General features: G+C 50.7%; 1 protein-coding gene across 5 annotated transcripts in view; it reads left to right on the forward strand.

Moving 5' to 3' along the window:
• The window catches only part of LYN (LYN proto-oncogene, Src family tyrosine kinase), a 105,869-nt gene extending 89,239 nt beyond the window's left edge, over window positions 1-16,630 (forward strand). For all 5 annotated transcript variants that reach the window (XM_064480821.1, XM_031441608.2, XM_031441611.2 and 2 more), the window contains 3 exons: window positions 7,531-7,684; window positions 10,069-10,200; window positions 15,230-16,630. In XM_064480821.1, the coding sequence (XP_064336891.1) occupies window positions 7,531-7,684; window positions 10,069-10,200; window positions 15,230-15,432 (489 nt within the window). In that variant the 3' untranslated portion in view covers window positions 15,433-16,630. The remainder of the gene's footprint in view (window positions 1-7,530; window positions 7,685-10,068; window positions 10,201-15,229) is intronic.
• The last annotated feature ends 3,415 nt before the right edge of the window (window positions 16,631-20,045 follow it).

The raw sequence follows: 20,045 nt of genomic DNA on the forward strand, positions 1-20,045 counted from the left end.
TATTCCTTCCATCATCTGACTCAAATGTGGGTTCTTCTCATTAAGATAGAAAACCCCTCACTGGGCAAGATAGCCTGTTCCTTGCCCGTTTCTCAGAATAGTGGTAGGAATGCCAGTGTACACAGAACTCTAAAGCAACACGTGCGCAGCAGAACTCCTGCTGTGTGTCAGAACGTCCCACAGGGTCCTTGGTGACACTGTCGCGTCCGGGCGCTGAGCAGGCGTCTGTGGATCACGTGTGTGGGCACGCTGCTGGTGGCTCAGAGCCCCAGCTCCTGGCGGGAGGCTGGGGCAGGCTGTGTGGGATGCGGTGGCCACAGCTCCTGGTGGGGCTTCTTTTTTTGTTTTTTGTTTTTAATTGAAATGTAGTCGATTTACAGTGTGGTTTTAGTTTCTGGTGTACAGCACAGTGACTCGGTTATACATACATATTCCTTTTCATATTGTTTTCCAATATAGGTTATTACAAGATTTTGGATATAGTTCCCTGTGCTGTGCAGTAGGACCTTGTTGTTTATCTATTTTATGTACAGTAGTTAGTATCTGCAAATCTCGAACTCCCAATTTATCCCTTCCCAGACATAAGTTTGTTTTCTATGTCTGTGAGTCTGTTTCTGTTTTGTAAATAAGTTCATTTGTGTCATTTTTTTTGATCCACGTGTAAGTGGTATCATGTGGTATTTCCCTTCTCTTTCCGCGTTGACCTCTGTGGTCGCTGCCGGCAGGAAAGCTCATGTACAAGGCGGGTTATTTGAGCTCTGCCTTGGTGTGTACAGCGTAACTGAGATTATTTTCTCTAGAATTGTATTCCACATAAAATAAGTCTGTCTTATATACACCCACGGGTGTGGTGTTAGGGATCTCCTGCCCCAAGCATAGCATCCTGTGACTCTCTGGAGGGTCACTGGAAACTCCCTCCTCAGTAAATGTATCTGATGACGAACGAGGAGAGTCCTGAGTTGCCTTCTGCAGAGCGGTCCTGGCAGGGGTGCGTGAGCACATCAGTGGAGACCACTCCCAGTGTCTCCTCCTCACTTGGGGAAGAGGAGCAGACTTTTTACTTACACACAGATATTGGAGAGGGAATTTAAATGCTCAACTCAGATGCTTCTGGGAACTTTTTTTTTTTGGAGGGGAAGGTAGGTTTATTTATTTGGTTTATTTATTTATTTAAATTTTTTATTGAGTTATAGTCAGTTTACAATGTGTCAATTTGCAGTGTAGAGCACAATTTTTCAGCTATACATGAACATACATATATTGGTTTATTTATTTATTTAATGGAGGTACTGGAGATTGAACCCAGGACCTCATGCGTGCTAAGCACGTGCCCTACCACTGAGCTATACCCACTGCCCACCTTTGCTCTGATTTAACATTTCTGACCTCATACCCTGGGAAAAAAATGTATCTGCAAAGCAATAGGACTGTGGGTTTGTGTTCTGTCGCCACCCTGCCCATCATAAGCAAGTGCCTGTGTAAATGTGTATGCGTGTGTGTGCGTGTGCGTGCGTGTGTGTGTGCGTGCACGTGCATGCTCGCGAGTGCGTGTGTGTGTGTGGGTGCGTGTGTGGGTGCGTGCGTGTGCGTGTGGCGAATGGCGAGTGGAAGGAGCAGACGCTGTAATGCTTTATGAAATGTTGGGGTTCTGAGGCTTCTCATAGGTTTGTGTGTATTTGTGTGCTGTGTGCTCACGTGTGTGTGTGTAATGTCATGTATGCAGATACTGATATACCCAAAACAAGCCCACACTGGCAGCACTGCCAGGTAGAGGGTGTGTCCGTGATCATCCTCTGGGATGCTAGCAGGGTCTGAGGAGGTCCACCCCGAGGCAGCTCACCCATCAGCCGGGGTCACCTCAACTTGGAGGAAACAGTGCCTGTGGGTCCCTAAGGGCACGTCCATGGGCAGGTTAGCACTTCCCCTCCGCACCGGCAGTGAGAGTGGCAGGTCCCCCGTATCTGGGGTCAGAGCTGTCTGTTTGGTCACACGTGTGTTTCCAGCCCTGTCGGGTCCCGGGCTGGGAAGCTGACTGGCAGGTTGAAAGGCTTCCCTGGACGATGCCCCCAGGCTGGGGTCTGCTTAGTTAGCACCTGGGGAGAGAAGACTAACCTCTCTCCAGGGAGACATCACTTTTAATATCTTCTCTGTGCCGAGAACTTTCACTGGGTGCTAGATGCCTGGAGCTTCACCAGAACCCAGTGGGGTAACTGGCTCTGATTGGGATCCCGGTGGTTCAGCTCACTTACCGAGTGGTTCCTCTCTGTCCTCCCAGGATAGCGTCACACACGCACATGCACACACGCGTGCACAGATGCACCCAGAAGCATCAAAGGGGGGACAGGTCACCGTGTATTTCCACTGAAGGTACAAAAAGAGGAACTGGGCCGTGCGCGCTGGCCACGCTGTTTGCGCTGAAGAGAACGAGCAGCGCATCTGAATCAGTCAGCTTTCAGCCCGGAAGACTAACCCGCCGGCACTGTCTCTTTGTATAATTATTATTCTCATTTTAGGTAATAGGGGTGCCTGTTACTTCAAATTTCCGGCAGCTTCACACACAGACTCTGTAACAGAGCTGGAAAGAGCACGTGGAGACAGAAGACATTTTCGGTTCTTCTTTAGCGTTGGCAGGTGGTTTAGAAAGTCAGGCTTTTCACGTGTGCATACATCACTGAGTGTGGCATCGTGATGCTGGCGTGGCCTGAGAGGTAGAGGATCCCTCAGATGATTTAAAACTGAAAAGTGAAATCAGTTTCTCAGCCCCCCTAAGTAATGGCCCCGCCCCAGAGCCGTGAGAGGGAGGGAGAGGCACCAGGTCCCCTACCTCCGAGCTGTGAGGCTGAGGTCCTTCTCCCTAAGTTACAGGAAAACCAGAGGCTCGACACAGGTTCCGAGCCCCCAATGGACTCGGACTAGTCTGTACCACTGTCACCTGGCCCTTCACCCCCCCAGCCCCCGTGTGTCCTCCACCCCGCGCCCCGCCAACCCCGGACTCGTTCCTGCTGCCTGGGGGCATCTGATTCCTTCTCTTTTTCTTCAGCTGAGTTGTATCAGGACTTCTTTTTCCCTGCATTGAGGACAACCATGCATCCGCTCCTGAGGCCGAGACTGAGGTTTTGTTCCAATCCATCTAGAGCCGTAAACCCTAGAACAGCTAGAGTTGGAAAGTGCTGGATCTAACGCAGGGCTTGTCCGAGTTCAGTGTGCCTGCAGGTTGCCCAGAGAGCTTGTTAAAGTTCAGGGTCTGATTGAATAAGTCAGGGTCAGAGTCAAGCTCCCAGAAGGTGACAGAGGCCTGGGAGGCCCACTCCTAGAGATGGAGGTTTGGGTGATTCAGGACGAGGCCCGAGTTAAGACAAGGTGCCCGGGTACACAGCCAGAGGTAAGAAATACCATCATAAGGGTTAAAACCCAATTTACCCACTAAATGCATAGAAGGAAAATTGAAGTCACTTCCGAACCATTGCGCTAAACCTGTGGTTTGACTCTAGGAAAGTAATCTCGTCTCGGCCCCATCAAATTTCCAAAAAGAAAGACAGTTATTGCTTTTTTCCACGATATAGAGGGCTATTTGAATGAAAGAATATTTCCCTACTTAATTTTAGCCTGGTTATTTTCATTCTGAGTGTTAACTTCATTCAAGCCAAGAATATATCACCATCCATCGCCCCTCTTTTGAGTCACAGAGAAAAATTGGTTTTATACCTTCTTTGCTCAATTTAGCATCTAGACTAAGATTTCAAAATGGGGCAAGATTGCCCCCAAGGGAATGGAAAGTGGTTCTTGGCGGATGAGAAAATCTTGGCTATTACAATGGTTTGTGGCCCTCCAAAGCTCAGACCTACCGGACAGAATCTTATTTCTTTGTATTTAATTTAAAATTTCTAATTTAATTAAATTTTTCTCCTTTGCAGGGGTGATAGTGAGAAAAGGTTGAGGAACACTGTTCTAGACAAAGAGAACCCACACGAAGCTTGCGTGTCCTTCCTGAGACGGGTACCCCGAGCTTGACCCGAGGAGAGTTTGTGATAGCTTTTCTGAGGGGTGAAATTTGGGCTTAACAACAGTGAATTCTGGGAGGAAGCGTCAAAAGCATTTTTCTTTCTCCTCAGTAAGACAATATTCTTTCTCGGTGAGAAATGTGAGTTCCAGGAGCACCTGTCCCATACTGAGCTCTCTTGCAGATGGAACATTGTGGGATGTGGTGTGGCGGTCAGACAGTCCGGTGTAAGGCCTGGCTGTCTCCTCCACTCTGTGGCTTTCTGCGTCTTCTCGCACCTCTCTAAGTCTCATTTGCACATGTACAATGGAAATACAACCTAGCCTGATAGATTTGTTGCTCAGATGAAACATGAATTGGGTGTAAAGGACGTACAACAGTGTCTGGTACCTAAAAGTGCTCAATTAGTGGCAGGAGACACAGCGCTTATTAATGTCTGTCTACCCATCCATCTATGTATCTACCTACCTGTCCATCAGCCACCTGCCTTCTATCATCACCATTGACATAAAATGCCTGCGGCACAGAGCGATCTCCTGAATCAGATTCTGTCCTCACCAGACCGGAGCAACTCCACAGAACTCCTTCTCCAATCCACCTTTCTGAGCTAACGGAGCATTAGAAAGTGGGGGGCGGGTGCTCCTCTCCTCCGGGTCCCCGTGGACGGCTGAGCCTGGGGGTGACGTGTTTATGCGACAGCTCTTCCTGCTGAGCTGACAACTGTTGGCTGAGTGGCCTGCGGGAGAGAGAATGTATTCTGTGCGAGAAAAGTTGATACTAGATTCCATCGGCCACTCTGATTTCTTCCTGCTGTTGCGAAATAGAGCCGGATTCTCTTTACCCAAAGTAAATACAACCCCCCAAAAAAAGGATTAAGGTTTAAAAAGAAAGAAAAAGAAACCAAGAAAGAACAATACACGTAGACCAGGGAAATAATAGTTTTTATATAAGAAGAGAATTGTAGTCTTTCGCGGTCTCAAATCAAGCCCTTATCTGAAAGCTTTGATTTTGCTCTACGTCTGTTTGTCACCCGGGTGGATGCCGGGGTTCCGAATCTTGGTCTTGGTGAATGCTAGTGTTACAATTTGGAGTATAAGCTCCTTAAAGCACTCTGACGTGGGAAAGGAAGCCAGAGTAAACGGGGCTGGTTGCAGGTCTGTTGTTATTTCAGAGAATCATGTGAAAAAATGCATTTGGATGCGTGTAAATGCAGAACTCGGGCGAGCATGATAAACGCCTTACCGACAAGCGCCCAGAACACTTTTAATGAGCTGATCACTCAAATCCAACACCAAGGGTGAAAAAGATGTGAGTCCCTGGGGCCCCCAGTGCTCATCCGAGTGGTCGGTCACACCCTAGAGGCTGGTCCAGCGGGTCCCTGACCGCCACCGTCTGCTGCAGGCGCAAGCCTGTGTTGGGACTGCAGCCAACTGCAGCTCTCCAGGCTCCTGGCCCAGTTTGTAGACAGTCACTGGAATGTTACAGACGAGCCGAGGACAGGAATGTGCCCGGAGGATTTACATTCCTGTGATGACCATAGACAGGTGAACAGGTGAGGAGCCGGGGCCCTGAGATCGCACACGTCAGAGGAGAAAGAGGGGCAGGCGAGGACTCTCGGAGGAAGGGCCATCTCCCCTGAGACCTGCAGGGTGAACAGCCAGGCGAAGGGGGCAGGTGTGGAAGCCGGGGTCCGGGAGGAGGTAGTCATGGCTGGAGGTGGAGGGCTGATGGGGCCGGCCACGCAGGGGCTTAGACGCATTGTTAAGGGGTTCAGACGTTGTCCGGAGGCTAGTTTTATGCAGAGAGTGACCTGGTTGGACTTGCAGAAAGGATTCGAGTAGTAGGTTATGGGCGTGAGGGCTGGCCCAGCCCGGCCGTCCAGGCAGAGACTGTTGAGTCCACCAGGTGGGCGTCACACAGCCAGGTCTTCTCCACTTTACCTGCCCCGCTTGAGTGCCACACCTCCGGGTCACAAAAGGCGTCCGTGATCAGATTGTCATTTCTGCTAAAGAAAACACTCAGAACTCTTTGTTTTTCCGGAGTCTTGGTTTTCTCCGTTCAAGACGGCACCCTTGCTGCTGGTCACACGCGAACCTCTGGGCTGCCGGGACTTTGACCCTGACCCGGTGTAGACTGATTATTATCCGCCAGACTCTCTGGCCACAGAATCATCATCTGTCAAACTCCTGCATCAGACGGCCAACCACAGAGCATCCTGGTGATAGGAAAACCCGGCACATTTACCAAAGAACTTTCTCAGGCTCTGAAAAGAGGTGTGGTGACATGGTTGAAGTTTCCAGTAGAGCCAAGTGAGGTCAGAAAAGACGTGAGCTGTGGCTTCTGGACGGCAGGGCAGCTGTAAGCACACTGAGCAGCATCAAGGTCACAGCAAAGCTGTGGTCAGTAGGTGCGAATGGTTTTTGTACAAACTGACTGCTGGGGGTGGGTCTAGAGAGAAATTATCCCAGAGGAGCTCAGGGAAGGCCCTCTCGGCAGAAGAGGGGAGGAACGGTGTTCCAGGCTGCGTCGCTAAGCCTTTGCTAAGCGACACAGCCTGGCCGAAACCAGCCTAGAACTGAGCAGTAAGAAGGTTGGGGGGAGGTCAGGTCCTCCACGCGGGCCACCTGGGATCCAGGCCGACCCTGCAGAAGACGTTCATTCCTGTGTGACATAATCCTAATCCGTGTTCCCTCTACCTGCTCGCCAGATGCACTACTTGGTTTTTCCCTCCTCCCTCCCTCCCTCCCTCCCTTCCTTCCTTCTTGATTCTTATCTTTATAATGTGGTACTGTCTTCCTTAAGGATCCTATTTTGACTCCTTAAAGGCCGGACTTGCTAGTGAGCAATGAGCAGTCGTTCCACCCTCCCTGTTTTATTGTTTAGTTTGAACCATTGATTCTCTCCTGCTGTCGTGCCGTGTCTGGGGGACGCTTTCGGGACATCCTGGAGGGACTGTGCAGAGCGAGTGCGGAGAGCCGGTCCTGTGGGTGGTGGGCTGACCTGACAGCCAGGGTGCTGCTGCTGAACCACAGACATCCTGTTCCTGACACCCCGTAATGTTACTTGTGTTACCGCGTCACTCTCCCCAGCTGTTTCTTCGTTTGAAACGCTGGGGTCCTCACGTCTACGTGCAGGAATTTAGTAGAGTCTTAAAAAGACATTCACGCATTGAGAAAGGCTGAGATGGGCTGCTGTTTAAATGATCATGTTGAGACGTGATTACCATCCTAGGAAACTTGGGGGACAGTTATTTCAGAAAGAACTCAAAAAGGTGATAATTTACCCATTGTTTGAAAAACCTAAAAAATTTCTTTTCTTGTGTTTCTTTTTTGGGGGTGGTGGCAATTAGGTGTTTGTTTTTATTTTAGTGGAGGGACTGGGGATTGAACCAGGGACCTCGTGCATGCTAAGCACCTGCTCTACCACTGAGCTGTACCCTCCCCCCGTGTTTAAAACTTGAACAATCAGGATAACACAGCTGGAAGGGTTTCAGGGACTCAGAGGCATCTGGCTTTCCTCTTCATTTCCAGATCGCAGAGGGAATGGCGTACATCGAGAGGAAGAACTACATCCACCGCGACCTCCGCGCCGCCAACGTCCTGGTCTCCGAGGCCCTCATGTGCAAGATCGCGGACTTCGGCCTGGCCCGGGTCATCGAGGACAACGAGTACACGGCCAGGGAAGGTGCGTCCCCACCCACCCTGACGTGTTTGGTTGTCATTTAGTTTTATTTTGTTTTCAGCAAAGCAATTACTATAGTCATCACTTAAAAAAGAACGCCTTTGGTCCAGTATTCAAAATGTACCATGGTTGCTGTTTGTGGTTTATTCTAATAATTGTTTTTAAAAATTACTCGCCTGATGAACTCTATGTGATACTTTTATAAAATCCGCAAATGCTCTCATTCGTATTTCAGTTAAGCAAGGCAAAACAGAAAGAGATTTGGCGAGATCACGATTCTTTGCTTATGTAGCGCGTTAGTGCTTTTCACCCACACGATGACGTGCACTTTGCTTAGCTATAGAGACAGTGCTGGTAGCGGTGATTCTGTACTCGATATCCTGGGCTTTTAACCACAGATTAAAACGTGGAAATTACCATACACGCAGAAGTAAGTGTAACGCTGCAGAAAACACGCTCCTGTATTTCCCCATGTTCCGGAGGCATCCATCTGCCGGCCCCCTGCGTTCTGCTGCCGGTCCTGCCTGGGGCTGCCCCGGCCTCTCCTGTGGACATTCCGCTCGTGCTGCTCATGATCTGAGGATTCTGATGGTCTCCCCCATGAACGCTGAGTGAATTTTTTCACAGTGCTTTCTCTCTTCCGAAAGAGCCAAGCACTTTCTTGGCGTTCTTAAGAACTGTTAAGCAAGGATTATTTTAACCCCAATGTGTTATTTCCGGAAGGTGTCCACAGGACTTGTAGAGGGCACGGAGATTAAAATCCCCGTTTTGATTTGTCTAGCATCCTCTGCGTTCGTTGTGTTTAAGGTGGTTCTTCTGCCTCAAGCGTAGGTTCTTGCAGGTGAATTATAATCCATCCTTGGCCTTGGTCACCTCCAGCAAAAGGGCAGGTGGAGGAGAGCAGTGTGGGGAGAAGCAGCCGCAGTGAGCCTGGCAGCTGCTGTCCTGAGTCCTTGTCTCACCGTCCGTGCAGCCCCCCCACGTGATCAGTACTGTTATTATTCTTCCACACCTTAGAGGTGAGGAGAAGGAAAGGCTCAGCCGCCTCTGAGCTCCGTCAGCAAGTGGGGGAGCCAGGCCTCGCCCCCAGGAGGTTGGCCTCTGAGTGCATGCTTGGGAATTTATCACCTTTTTTGTAGAACTTCACAAGCCTAGAGCCTCACAAAGGTAACTGTTCTCACGCGAGTCGGGCGGCCTAGTGCAGACAACTCGGGTTCGGGAACAGTGGGCCACCTCCGGGCGAAGGCGCTGGTACTTACCTCCTCGGTGTTCGCACTGTGCGCAGCATGCAGGTCCGCCCCCTTACCCCTGACAGCAACCCTGGCCATCCTGCTGTTTCCTCATCTTGTGGATGGAGGTGCCAGGAAGGCACAAAGACAGCAAGTGACTTGCCGGGGTCACACCCAGCTGGAAACAGCAGAACGGGGATTCAAACCCCTGCAGCGCTGTGGGGGCCCCTAGGTCCTCAGCGGCGGCTCCGCCCCCAACCAAGGCCCTGATCCTCCCGGCCCCGCCCCAAGCAGGCCCCGCCCTCTCCTGGCCCCGCCCTCTCCAGGCACCACCCTGTGCTTAGGTGACCCTGTGTGAGGGTCGCATACTCATGGTCTGTCTCTGCAAAAATGTCTGAAACAAAGGCATCATAAAGGCACATATATTTGAAAATTTAAAAGTCTTTAGTGGACGCCCGTAGCCTTTCCAAGGTGTAGGAGTGACAGCCTGTGCCGAGTCCCTGCTTCTCTCCAGGTGACCCCGCGAATTTCCCCGGTCAGGTGTGCCTCTCGATGTGACCCATGGCTCTGTTACCCTTAGCCGTGCCAGCTTCTCATGCGAAACCTAGTTTCATCGATGTCTCATTCTGGCAGATCATCACCCTGCCGGATCCCTAACTGTGGAATAATGTTTGGTCCTACAAGTGTAAGCCTGAGACAGTACAGTTTGGGGTAAATCCCCATTGGTATTGGCTTCAAGAGACTTATCCACAAGAATATACGCATCAAGAAACACATATATTCCATGTAAACATGCTGTGGGTTGTTAGAGAAGATTTGAACACTAAGGGTACACACTTTGGGGCTGGTGCTGAGGGACAGATGGACAGGCTAAGTCTGTGTCGTGTCCTTCATGTTTCAGGTGGGCTCGTAGTGGTGTCTCTGGGAGGGCGCACGGGAAACTTTGCTTCTTAAGAGGGAAGTGCCCACGAGGAGGGAGCCAGACATTCTGAGTATAACTTTTTGTCTCGTCTCTATTTTGTACTGTGTGTCTGTGTGACCTAATCAAAATAAAGCATTAAAATTTTCCCAAAAAGAGGGAAAGTGTGAGGGCCACGTGCCCATGGCTTTTTGTTTCTGCTCAGAGACCCGAGTAAGACCCTCGTGTCGTCTCCCCAGGTGCTAAATTCCCTATTAAGTGGACGGCGCCAGAAGCCATCAACTTCGGGTGCTTCACCATCAAGTCTGACGTGTGGTCCTTTGGAATTCTCCTGTACGAGATCGTCACCTACGGGAAGATTCCCTACCCAGGTATGGTCTCCTCACCTGTTTCCAGTCACGCGGTACGTGTGCAAAAGAAGCTGAGTGGTGGGAGGCAGAAAAAGACAAGCCCACATCCAGAAGCTCAGGATGAGGCTGGTGCCGGAGCTTTGTTCTGATTGTCTCCAGTGGACGTGGTTCTAAAACGTGCTCAGATACTTCCCTGCCCTCCTGTCCGATTGAGTGCACGTTCTTTTCTTCACTAATTAACTCCACCACTGAGTCGTCGCAGGTGCTGCGGAATGAGGACGGGTAGAGGATTAGACACAGGTGTTACCCCCAAGCAGGGCCCCTCACGGAGGAGGAAGCAGACCTAGAAGTGAGGATTTCTAATGCTCTTTGGTTAGTTTTGAAGCAGAGGTTTGTACAGAGGACCTTGGAGTCCCTGCCTCTTCAGGAAATAACCACCTGTGTTTATGAGCGGAAGATTCTTCAGGTCTTTAACCTCCTTGATGTGGGGACATCATTCAGTATTTCCAGATCCCCAACACCCTTGGGGCCAGATTCCGCCAGCCCTCCCTTTTTCCAGGATCCACGCGTGTAAGGAGAGGGATTTCCCCAAAGCCTTCATGTTCCTGGTAATGTTTGGCTTTTAACAAAGTCAATGGATACAGCCAATTTAACATTAAATCTTTCATGTTTAAATCGTTTCCTCACTGAGAAGATCCCTGACGGTGCCAGGCCCTCCGGAGGTGCCCGGATGCTGTGGTCACAGCTCCCGCCCTGGGAGCTAATATTCGAGCAGGGCGAGACGGACGATCATCCCGGGCAGTAATCACCGACAACGCGGACAGTCTGGGGGGAGCACGCCATGAGGGAGCCTGGTGGTCGGAGCGGGGAAGGGGAGGGTTGCTGGTTCTAAGCAGTGGTCCCAGCAGCAGGGACTTGACACAGGGAGCCTGGGGACTGTCGGGGGCTGGTGACGCCCAGGGGAGACCGCCAGTGCCTGGAGCCCAGAGCAGGGCAGGAGGCACGGAGCTGGGTGGAGCGGATGAGAGCCTCAGAGGCCACGCGGGAGCCTCTCACCTGACTCGGCAGGAAGCGGGAGGCATTTGGACGGAGCAGGGACGCGGTCCTCGTGCTCCTGCTCACCCTCTGCTGTCTGCGGGTGAGCCGTGGAGACGCCAGGGCCCCGGGGCAGGGCAGCGGGAGGGACCCCTGCACAGTGGGCGGACCATCCCCTGAAACCCCTCTGGTGCCAGGATTTCATAGTCTGACTGCCGCTCTGCTCTGGACTCTGAAGTTAATGAGTAGCACTACTGTAAAATAGGGGAAATATTTCTTGATCAGCCCGGATGTCTGGCATCATGTATCCATGTCTGTAATCTGTACGTGTAGCTGTCTATTGAGAAAGCTTATATACTCAGATGATACACATATACACTACGATACCTGCTGTGCTGTGCGATGCATGACATGCCCACGGTGGCACACAGGTGAGGTCCCGAGGCTCCAGGAAGGGGACTCTTGCCCAGAACCGCATCCCTAGCTCCTGGCGGAGCTGCTCCTGAACCCTGGACTCGTGCGCCTCCCAAGACCTCGCCCACTGTGCTCAGTGCCCAGGATGAGAAAATACTCCAGTGTCACCCTGGGGCTCCCGCCAGGTGGGCCCTGGGCCCAGTCCTGTTTGTGGCGCGGACCTCGGCCCCGTGTGCGGTGATGAAACGTCCCGCCATCAGCTCCTCCCTGGCCGGCACTTGGTTTCACGTCCCTTCTTCAGGCTTGGCCACTTCTGCCTCTGGCTGGCAGGCGTCTTCTGCTTACATCAAAGATGCTGTTCAAGTTTCTGCTTCTCGTTCTCTTTTGGTTTGGGGATGAATTCAAGGGGACAAGGGAGGTGGGACCAAAGGCCCTTACTGCACTACCTTAAAAGCAAAATTGTAATGATAGAGAACTTTGCTAAAGAAGATAGAGGGGTCTCTGCGGTTGGGGTTTTGTTTTGCTTTGCTCTTACAGAGAGAAAAAGGAAGTTGGAAAATGACAAAAGTTTCTGAAGCACCATGTCTTTTCTGGCTGCTCCTTGCCAGATACAGCCGGCTTCTTAAGCTATGTGTGAATCAGAACCCGGAAACACATCCTGCTGCAAATGCTTGAATAAAAATAATTCGCCCTTTTGGAAGTCCCAGTGGGTGGGAGACTGGTCCGTGGTGGCCGGTTCTCCCTCCCGCGCACACACAGGCTCCCTTTGTCCCTGGAGCGCCCGTGTGCCCGGCTGCTGAGGCTTTTCTGATCTCTTCCCTTTTCTAGTCCCTGCTCTACTGCATTCTTCTCCTTCCTGGGCTCTTCCACCAACTTCAAGCCTCTGCCCATCCCTCCCGACTCTAGCTGTCACTTCCTGCCCCTCCCCTCCTGGGGCTCCTCCCGCTGGGCTGCGCGCCATTTGAGGACAAGGCTCCGTCTTAATGCTCTTTGTCTCTCTGAGTTCAGTGCCAGCACGTGGCCCATAGTAGGTGCTCACTAAACGCTTGTTGCAAGAAGCAAGGACGGAATATGAGCTCGCTTCTCTTTAAATCTGATCCCCAGCGGTGGGCGTTTTTGCTTTCTTCAGCGACAGGCTGGTACCGGGTTAACCTCAGGGATCTGGTCAGGGTCTCTCTCCTCCTCTTTTTCTTTCTTCCATCAGATTTGTCAGCTGATAGCCTTATTTATTTGCCTGGTTGACTTGAATGTAAAAAGACAGACGTCACATTTCCGTCTTTTTAGGCCTCTTAGTCAGTCAGATTCCACAGGCAGGGGAGCACGCCTGGTCTTTATCTGCATCACTGAGAGAGTTCTTCAGATTAGGAGACCGTTTAAGAACAAGGAAGAAACAAGTCTGCAGTGTGGCCAAGGAAGCCCGAGAAAGGCCAAAGGCCAACCTGGTTAGGAATGTCTTTCACCTCCTTCCTGGACAACCCCATGTTGCATAAAAGGTCAGAACGTGCCCACAGAAGGTAAACCAGTTTATCCAAGTGAGCTTGGCTGGTTCAGGAGCCAGGGCAACGCGGTGGCCACGTCATTTATGGAGACCAGAACCCGAGCTAAAAAAGTGATGCACATCGAATCCTTGGCTCCAAGCAATGAGAATCAAGTGAAGTGTTCCAGTTAGAACATTCCAGCTCCACAAATACGAGGGTGATGTTTCAGAAGTAGACTTGAGCAAAATGAATGAACCATGTAAACAACTTTCAAGAGATCTTAAGGATGGTAAGATCTGCTTGGATCTTTCCATTGTAAAAACAAGGGCTCTTCCAAGACAGAAATAAATGTGTCTTTTTTTCAGGGGTTTAAATCCAGGCAGGAACCTTCAGTCACTGTGTCTTTAGAAGAAGAAAGGTTAGTTTAAGGGCAGAGGAATTCAGAGGTCATTGATCGTGACCCATGGTAAGAAACAGACAGACACCCACTCCATGTATAAAACAGAAGTTTCACAAAACCTACACTGACTTTTACTACCTGCCGTGCGTTCTGATCTCTTCTGTTTTATTCTCATTTCTATTTTAAATTACCAGTAGCTCCCTAAAAATCGATTTGTTGATCTCAAATAGATAGTGACTCATGATTTGAAAAACACGGATTGGAGAATAAATTCAAAAGAAGGTTCTGTTCCCAACCTAGTAAGAGACATTCTGTAAAGCTTCCAGCTCTTTCTGAAAATGTCCAGTGACCACCAGGGTAAAGTGGACGGCGGTGGGAAGGAGAGGGCGGTGGGGAGGAAATGGTTGTGATGAACAGAGTTCCTCGTGCCCAAGACGTTATACACATTCAACGTGAAAATATTCTGCATGAGATACAGCTCCTCCCGAGAGGAGCGCATGACCCTGCAGAATGAGGTGTCCACAAAAACAGGCAAGACACCCAGATGCGGGGAAGCACTGGTAAAACTGCTCAGTGAGCCAATTTCAGTACCCACTTTAATAATGGGGGAAACCATTCTTAAAATGATCTTTTTTTCCTTAAAGCTACTCTCAGTATCGAAGATCAACAGTTCAGCTTCTGAGCTGCCCTGAGACCTAGTAAATCCATCCTCCAGGATCAGCGCTCTTGCTGAGCCCTGTAGATTCCTGGTAGCGGGCACCTTGGTCCCTCGTGCGCGCGGTTGAGGCTGCACACTTTCCCGCAGCGTGGTGAGCTCTGGCCCTGCCTGAACTGAAGCCTAGGACAGTTTGAAAATTATTAAGGAATCAGTCTAGCTGCCCTAAGGATCCTGACTCCTTTAAAGTAAACTTACAATGAAAAGCTGATTTTTAAACAGCATCGGTATGAGATAATGTTTGTGCAAGTGATTTTTTTTTTGGTATATGCATTACACGATGAAGCTGGAAAAAAGCTAAGAAAAGACATTGAGATTAAGTGTTAGGATCACGCTTGAGTAGTTCATTCAAGAGGTCTGCCAAGTCCAGTGTCGTCGTGTCGTTAAGGAGAACCTGCTTTGCGCTCTACCTGCCATGTTCGCCTGTTTTCACGTTGGCAACTGCATGCCGTCATGAGCCCCTCTGTGCTAACATTTATAGTATTTAGTTGCTTACGGAAATGTCCTTAGCCTCTGGACCAGTTTTCTAGAGCTGCCGTAACAAAATGCCACAAACCGAGGGGCTCAAACAACAGAAATGTATTTTCTCACAGTCCAGGATCCAGGTGTCGGCAGGGTGGCCTTCTCCTCAGGCTTGTCCTTGGCTTGAGACAGCTGCCTTGTCCATGTGTCTCCCTGGCCCTTCCTCTGTGCACAGGCATCCCCGGTGTCTCTTTGTGTCTTAATCTCCTCTTCTTATAAGGACGGCAGTCAGGTTGGGTTAGGGCCCACCCTAAAGGCCTCCTTTTACCTGGATCACCCCTGGAAAAGCCCTACCTCTAAATACAGTCACAAGCAGAAGTCCTGGGGCTAGGCCTTCAGCATAGGAATCTGCAGGGTGGGAACACAGTTCATCCCACGACAGCCTCCAAAGCTTGCTTTCAGCCGAGGACGCAGGATGTGGGCACCGCTGCAACGCGTGAGCCTCGGTCAGGTTTCTAAATGGTACGTGGTTTTTCTTTTTCTCAGGCAGAACTAACGCCGACGTGATGACCGCCCTGTCGCAGGGCTACAGGATGCCCCGCATGGAGAACTGCCCAGACGAGCTCTATGACATCATGAAGATGTGCTGGAAAGAAAAGGCAGAGGAGAGGCCGACGTTCGACTACCTGCAGAGCGTCCTGGACGACTTCTACACAGCCACGGAGGGCCAGTACCAGCAGCAGCCTTAGAGCGCAGGAGACCCTCAGCCCCGCGGGGACGGCGGGGCAAGGAGCAGCCCCCGGTGGACCAGTTATCTCCCATGCTGGGGTCACCTGCCACCCCTGCTTCCCGTGCAGGAGGCTAAGTTACTCAGGAAGAGCTCTCCCCCCGGGGAAGGCTGCCTCCCCTCCTCAGGAGCCATTGCCACTGGCGTGCAGCTTGGACCGCTCCCCGCGGCCATCTGGCTTTGTGAGACCAACATCTGGGCACAGGCTTCCGAGAAGAAAACACCCCGGGCCACCAGAATGCACCCACGTCTGCCTTTGTTTACACGGGGATGGGTGACTCAGAGGTTCATAGGCCGTTTCAGTAATTCCCAACCAGGAGCAGAACTAACCTCATTTATAAAAGTACAATAACCAGATATTTGCTGTGACACTTCTTTGAATTTTTCTTTATGCTTCAGCTAATTTTTTTTTTTTAATTACTAATCCAACCTGTTAGATTTTGCAGGTGAAGTCAGAAGCTTCAGTGTCTTTCCCAGACCTCAGTGACCTCCCTGAAATCCGAGACTTAAACGCTTCCCTTCCTTCGGGGGAGACCGCCCAGAGCCCCGCTGGGGGGCGGGGGCGGCCCTCGCAGGCTCGCAGGCCTGCCCTGCTGAGTGCCGGGGACCCGCGGCCCGGCCCGCCTGGGCCGCCCAGGGCGGGAGCCTCAGGAACGTGCCCTGCCTTAAGACGGAGTATTCTTAACAGTCCAGCTTTTCAAGTCCACCATTTCCTAGATACAGACTTTTCTGGATAACGTCGTTTGGGAGAACAAAAAGATTCTAATCTTTGCAGAACCTTCTAGGGCCTTACAGAACTCAAGAATTTTCTTTATTGCTTCCAGTGATTCTGAACATTATTTTCATGAACAAATGTTAATTGTAGCCTTCTCTAGAAAATAGAAATGCCAGAATTGAGGCTTATTTTCGTGATTCAGCGATCTTTTCCAAATTGCGTGAGGTGTGTGTGAGACTATTTATACAAGCAGACAAAGGAAGAGAAGTAACAAGGAGGCTCGACTCCGCCGGGTGCTGGGGGTACAAGATGCTGCGTTTGTTAGATTCTTCTCCTCTAGGCTTTGAATGGAAAATGCTTTATCACATCACGTGTCACTTACGCTGTTGTGTATATACCTAATATTTCTATTTGATTTTATTTTAATACACCTGGCCCAATCACACCTCAAGCTTTTTGCTGGTTTTTAATGTTTCCGACTGTTGTCAGTGTAAACATGAGTACCAACCGGGGGTGGAACGAGAGGGGATTCCATGTGTTACATCGCTTAAAAACATGTGGGCAAGTTCTCCCGCCATCCTTTGAGGGTTTCCAGATCGGAGAACTGAGGAGTTGATGGCCTGGACACCAGATCTTCCCTTCACGGGAGGCAAACAGGATTTGGTTTCAAATAGGCTTAGCCAGCACCGTTACCGCTTCATTGTGCATGTGTTGGCTAGGTGTTGGGTGCCTGGACAAAGGCATAAAATATTCTGCTTTTCCCTAAATTTTATCTTCTTTTCCTGTATGACCTTTTTTGAAAAAAAAAAATCCTTTAAAAAATACCCTAAGGTTTTCGACGCACAGGAGCCATCTTCACAAAGGCAGATGGTTAGGTCATCATGGGACGTCTGCGCTCAGTCCTGATTCACGAGGGTACGTCTTCCACACACACCCACCCGCTCACACTCTACTTCAGAGTCACACCTGTGACCCGACACCTTACACGGGGAGAAGGCATGAAGAGTCCCTAAAGCAAAAAGAAGCCTCTGGAAAATCACTAAATGCATCGTTTTTCATCTCAGTTCGGCTTCCTTTTGCCATTTTACATTCAACTTCCCCCCTCAGTCACGTCTGTGCTCCTTGGCTTCGGGCGTCCCCTCCGCCCATCGCGCTGGGCCTCCTGGCTCCCTCTGGGCGTGTGCCCGGCCGCGTGGTGCTCAGCGGGCGGCCTGCACCGTTAGGGCTCCTGACGCGCTGGGGAGGGGTTTGTGTAACCTTGGGGTCCCCGGTGGTCTGCAGGATGGCTCCCAGCTTCACATCTAGGACATGATCGGGAACTTGAAAATCAGAATGCTCACCCCCACCCCGCCCCCGAGACCCTGCCTCTTGCTCTGCAGCTAGGGGTGCTGGGCGGTGGGGGAGCTGCCAGTGTGCTGGAGAAGCTCCTTGTGAATTTAGGGGGAGTGCGATGCACGCCCGGGCTGCAGAGCTGCCCCTGAGATTTGCTCAAAGCGAGACCTTCTCTTTAACCCTTTTCCCAAAGGAGGACGTGGGAGTCGAGGAGGAAGGAGGAGAAAAGGTGCCTTTTCCTTTCTCAGGATCAGGAAGGAGAGCTCACAGGCCTGACACGGGTCCCCAGGAGGAGGGGACGCTTGGAGCTCCTGTATCCCCTCCAAGCTGGCCTCCCTGGGTGCTGTGGGAACCCCACCGGGAACGCACGCCCGCCTTCTTGCAGAGGACGCCCTACACCACCGAAACCTTGGCTTCTGTCCCAAGAGCATAGGAGGGTTGATCAAAGGAGGGACCGTATTTATTTGTTTGCACAGCGGGATGGATCCAGGGCACTGGAACGCAAGCGTAAGCTCATTTCTGACTTTGCCTGTGGTGCTGGCTTTCCCTTTGCTCAAACTACAGACCCAGACAGTAGCTGCTCAGAGCCTCTCAGTAATGAACCACCAGCATCTGACACATTCGACTGAGTTCAAAAACGCTCACCCGAAGGCTCGGCCCCCGGCCCCGATGCCGCGTTCCACACCCAAGTTTCCTGTGTTCTCAGCGCAGAGCATCTCTCAGGCGACCTCACACCACCCACCCCCCCCCCCGTCCCCTCAGGGCCTTCACTGTCTGCTTCTGCCGGCTGAGTGAGATGTCAGCGCTGTGTCTACATTTTGACTACCTGAAGTTCCCAGAAAACGCGAGGATGGCCTGGCATTCTTCCTGATGAGAATGACGACTGTAAACACGCCCACCATTCTCTCAGCGCTCGCTTCTGTGCTTCGGCACTTTTTAAAAAACTACCTTGAACTCACACGACAAGCCTTGAAGGTCCAGACAGCTGGAACACCCGATGTGTTCAAGGCCACGCAAGGAATAGGCTGGCTTCTCTTCACGTTTCCTCACAAAACTACACAAATGAAACACCTCTACAGTGGAATCTTCTGACGCAGCTGGATGTTTTAAGTGGGCAGAGGAATTACTTACAAAATGCTCCACTGGTGTCCACACGGGTGTCGGGGGGAAGCTTCTTCTGAGTAACTTTAATTTGGGGAGAAAAGCCATGCAAGAATTCATCTCACCACTCACCCTTCTTAAAAGGACAACTCACAGAGACTACGATTCTGAATAAAATGCTGTCATAACATGTGCGCTCCATTTCATACATGAAGTTGTATTAAACTGATAGAAGTTTATCCCAGAAAGCTCTAACCTGATAGACGTGTAGGAAGGAAGCCTTCCCGTTTAATTTCCTGTGTTCTTATGACTCTAAATGCTCCCAGTAGGAGTGAGTGCCCAGCACGTCACAGGGTCCCAGGACGGTCACCGTGTGGCCCTGAGTGTTTCCCTGACATCTGGAAGTGACAGGGGCCGTCCTGGTGGCCTCCGTCTCCAGGCCGTTGGAAAGACGTGTCGGGTGTTGGCCAATGTGCAGGGTCAACACTGGACTTTCGGAATCAAAGGTGGCTTTATTTATAGCACCCGAAGGCCATGCATGTCACAAAGCAAGGAAAGAGCCTGTGAATTTTTTAAATTACTCTCATGCTGGGGCTTCCACGAGGCCTTAAGCCCTTATCTGCTACCCTCAGGGTCAGCTGTGGTTTTGATTTAAGGCTTTGTTTTTGTTTTTGTGTTTTCTTAAAATGTCAGTACAATGACTACACTGAATGTTTGGTGGTAAACCCTCAGTGAGCACTGGAGAAGAAACCTTTAATCAAAAAACATTTCTGCAGGAAAAAAAAAAAACCTGAACTCCTAGTGAGTGGGGTGAATACAGCCTATAAATAGCTTCAGATCAGATTTGCCACCAAATGAGTTCTTAAAAAGCTTGATTTGGAGGGTTTTCTTTGATGTTTGTGGCTATGAGGATGGACCAGAGAGCCTGAAGGGCACGCGGGACCTTTTAGTGTCCAGCAGTGCATCCAGTTCCAGTGGAGGATGTGGGAGTCGTGGTTATTCAAAACCCAATTAACGTAGCCATGTTCCAAGACGCAAAATGTTTATGCATCTTTTTGGAACAACATAGCCAGTCATTAAAATGTTCTTCGATCACAAGCACTTCAGGGAGGTCTGTCTGATACTTAGCAGTTCAAGGAGGGGAGACCTGTCTAGTGGTTCTGGTCACCCAGTGAGCTGTGGTTGCTGAAATGCAGTTAAGGAACGCGTAGTCCACCAGCAAAAATAGATGCGCCATCATAATGTGAAGTCAGACTGTGCGGGAGCAACACACTCAACTCTGAGCACTTGGCGGCAGACTCTCAACTCTACCTGCTCTGGAAAAGGCACTGTGATGTGGGCGAGGCGGTGCGTGCGACCCAACCAGATGCGGAAGCCGTCGGTGGGAGCCACAGCATAGATGCTTCGATGGGAGACGTGAATGAGAT

This window comes from Camelus dromedarius, chromosome 30 (assembly GCF_036321535.1).
Source record: "Camelus dromedarius isolate mCamDro1 chromosome 30, mCamDro1.pat, whole genome shotgun sequence".
NCBI classification, from domain to species: domain Eukaryota; kingdom Metazoa; phylum Chordata; class Mammalia; order Artiodactyla; family Camelidae; genus Camelus; species Camelus dromedarius.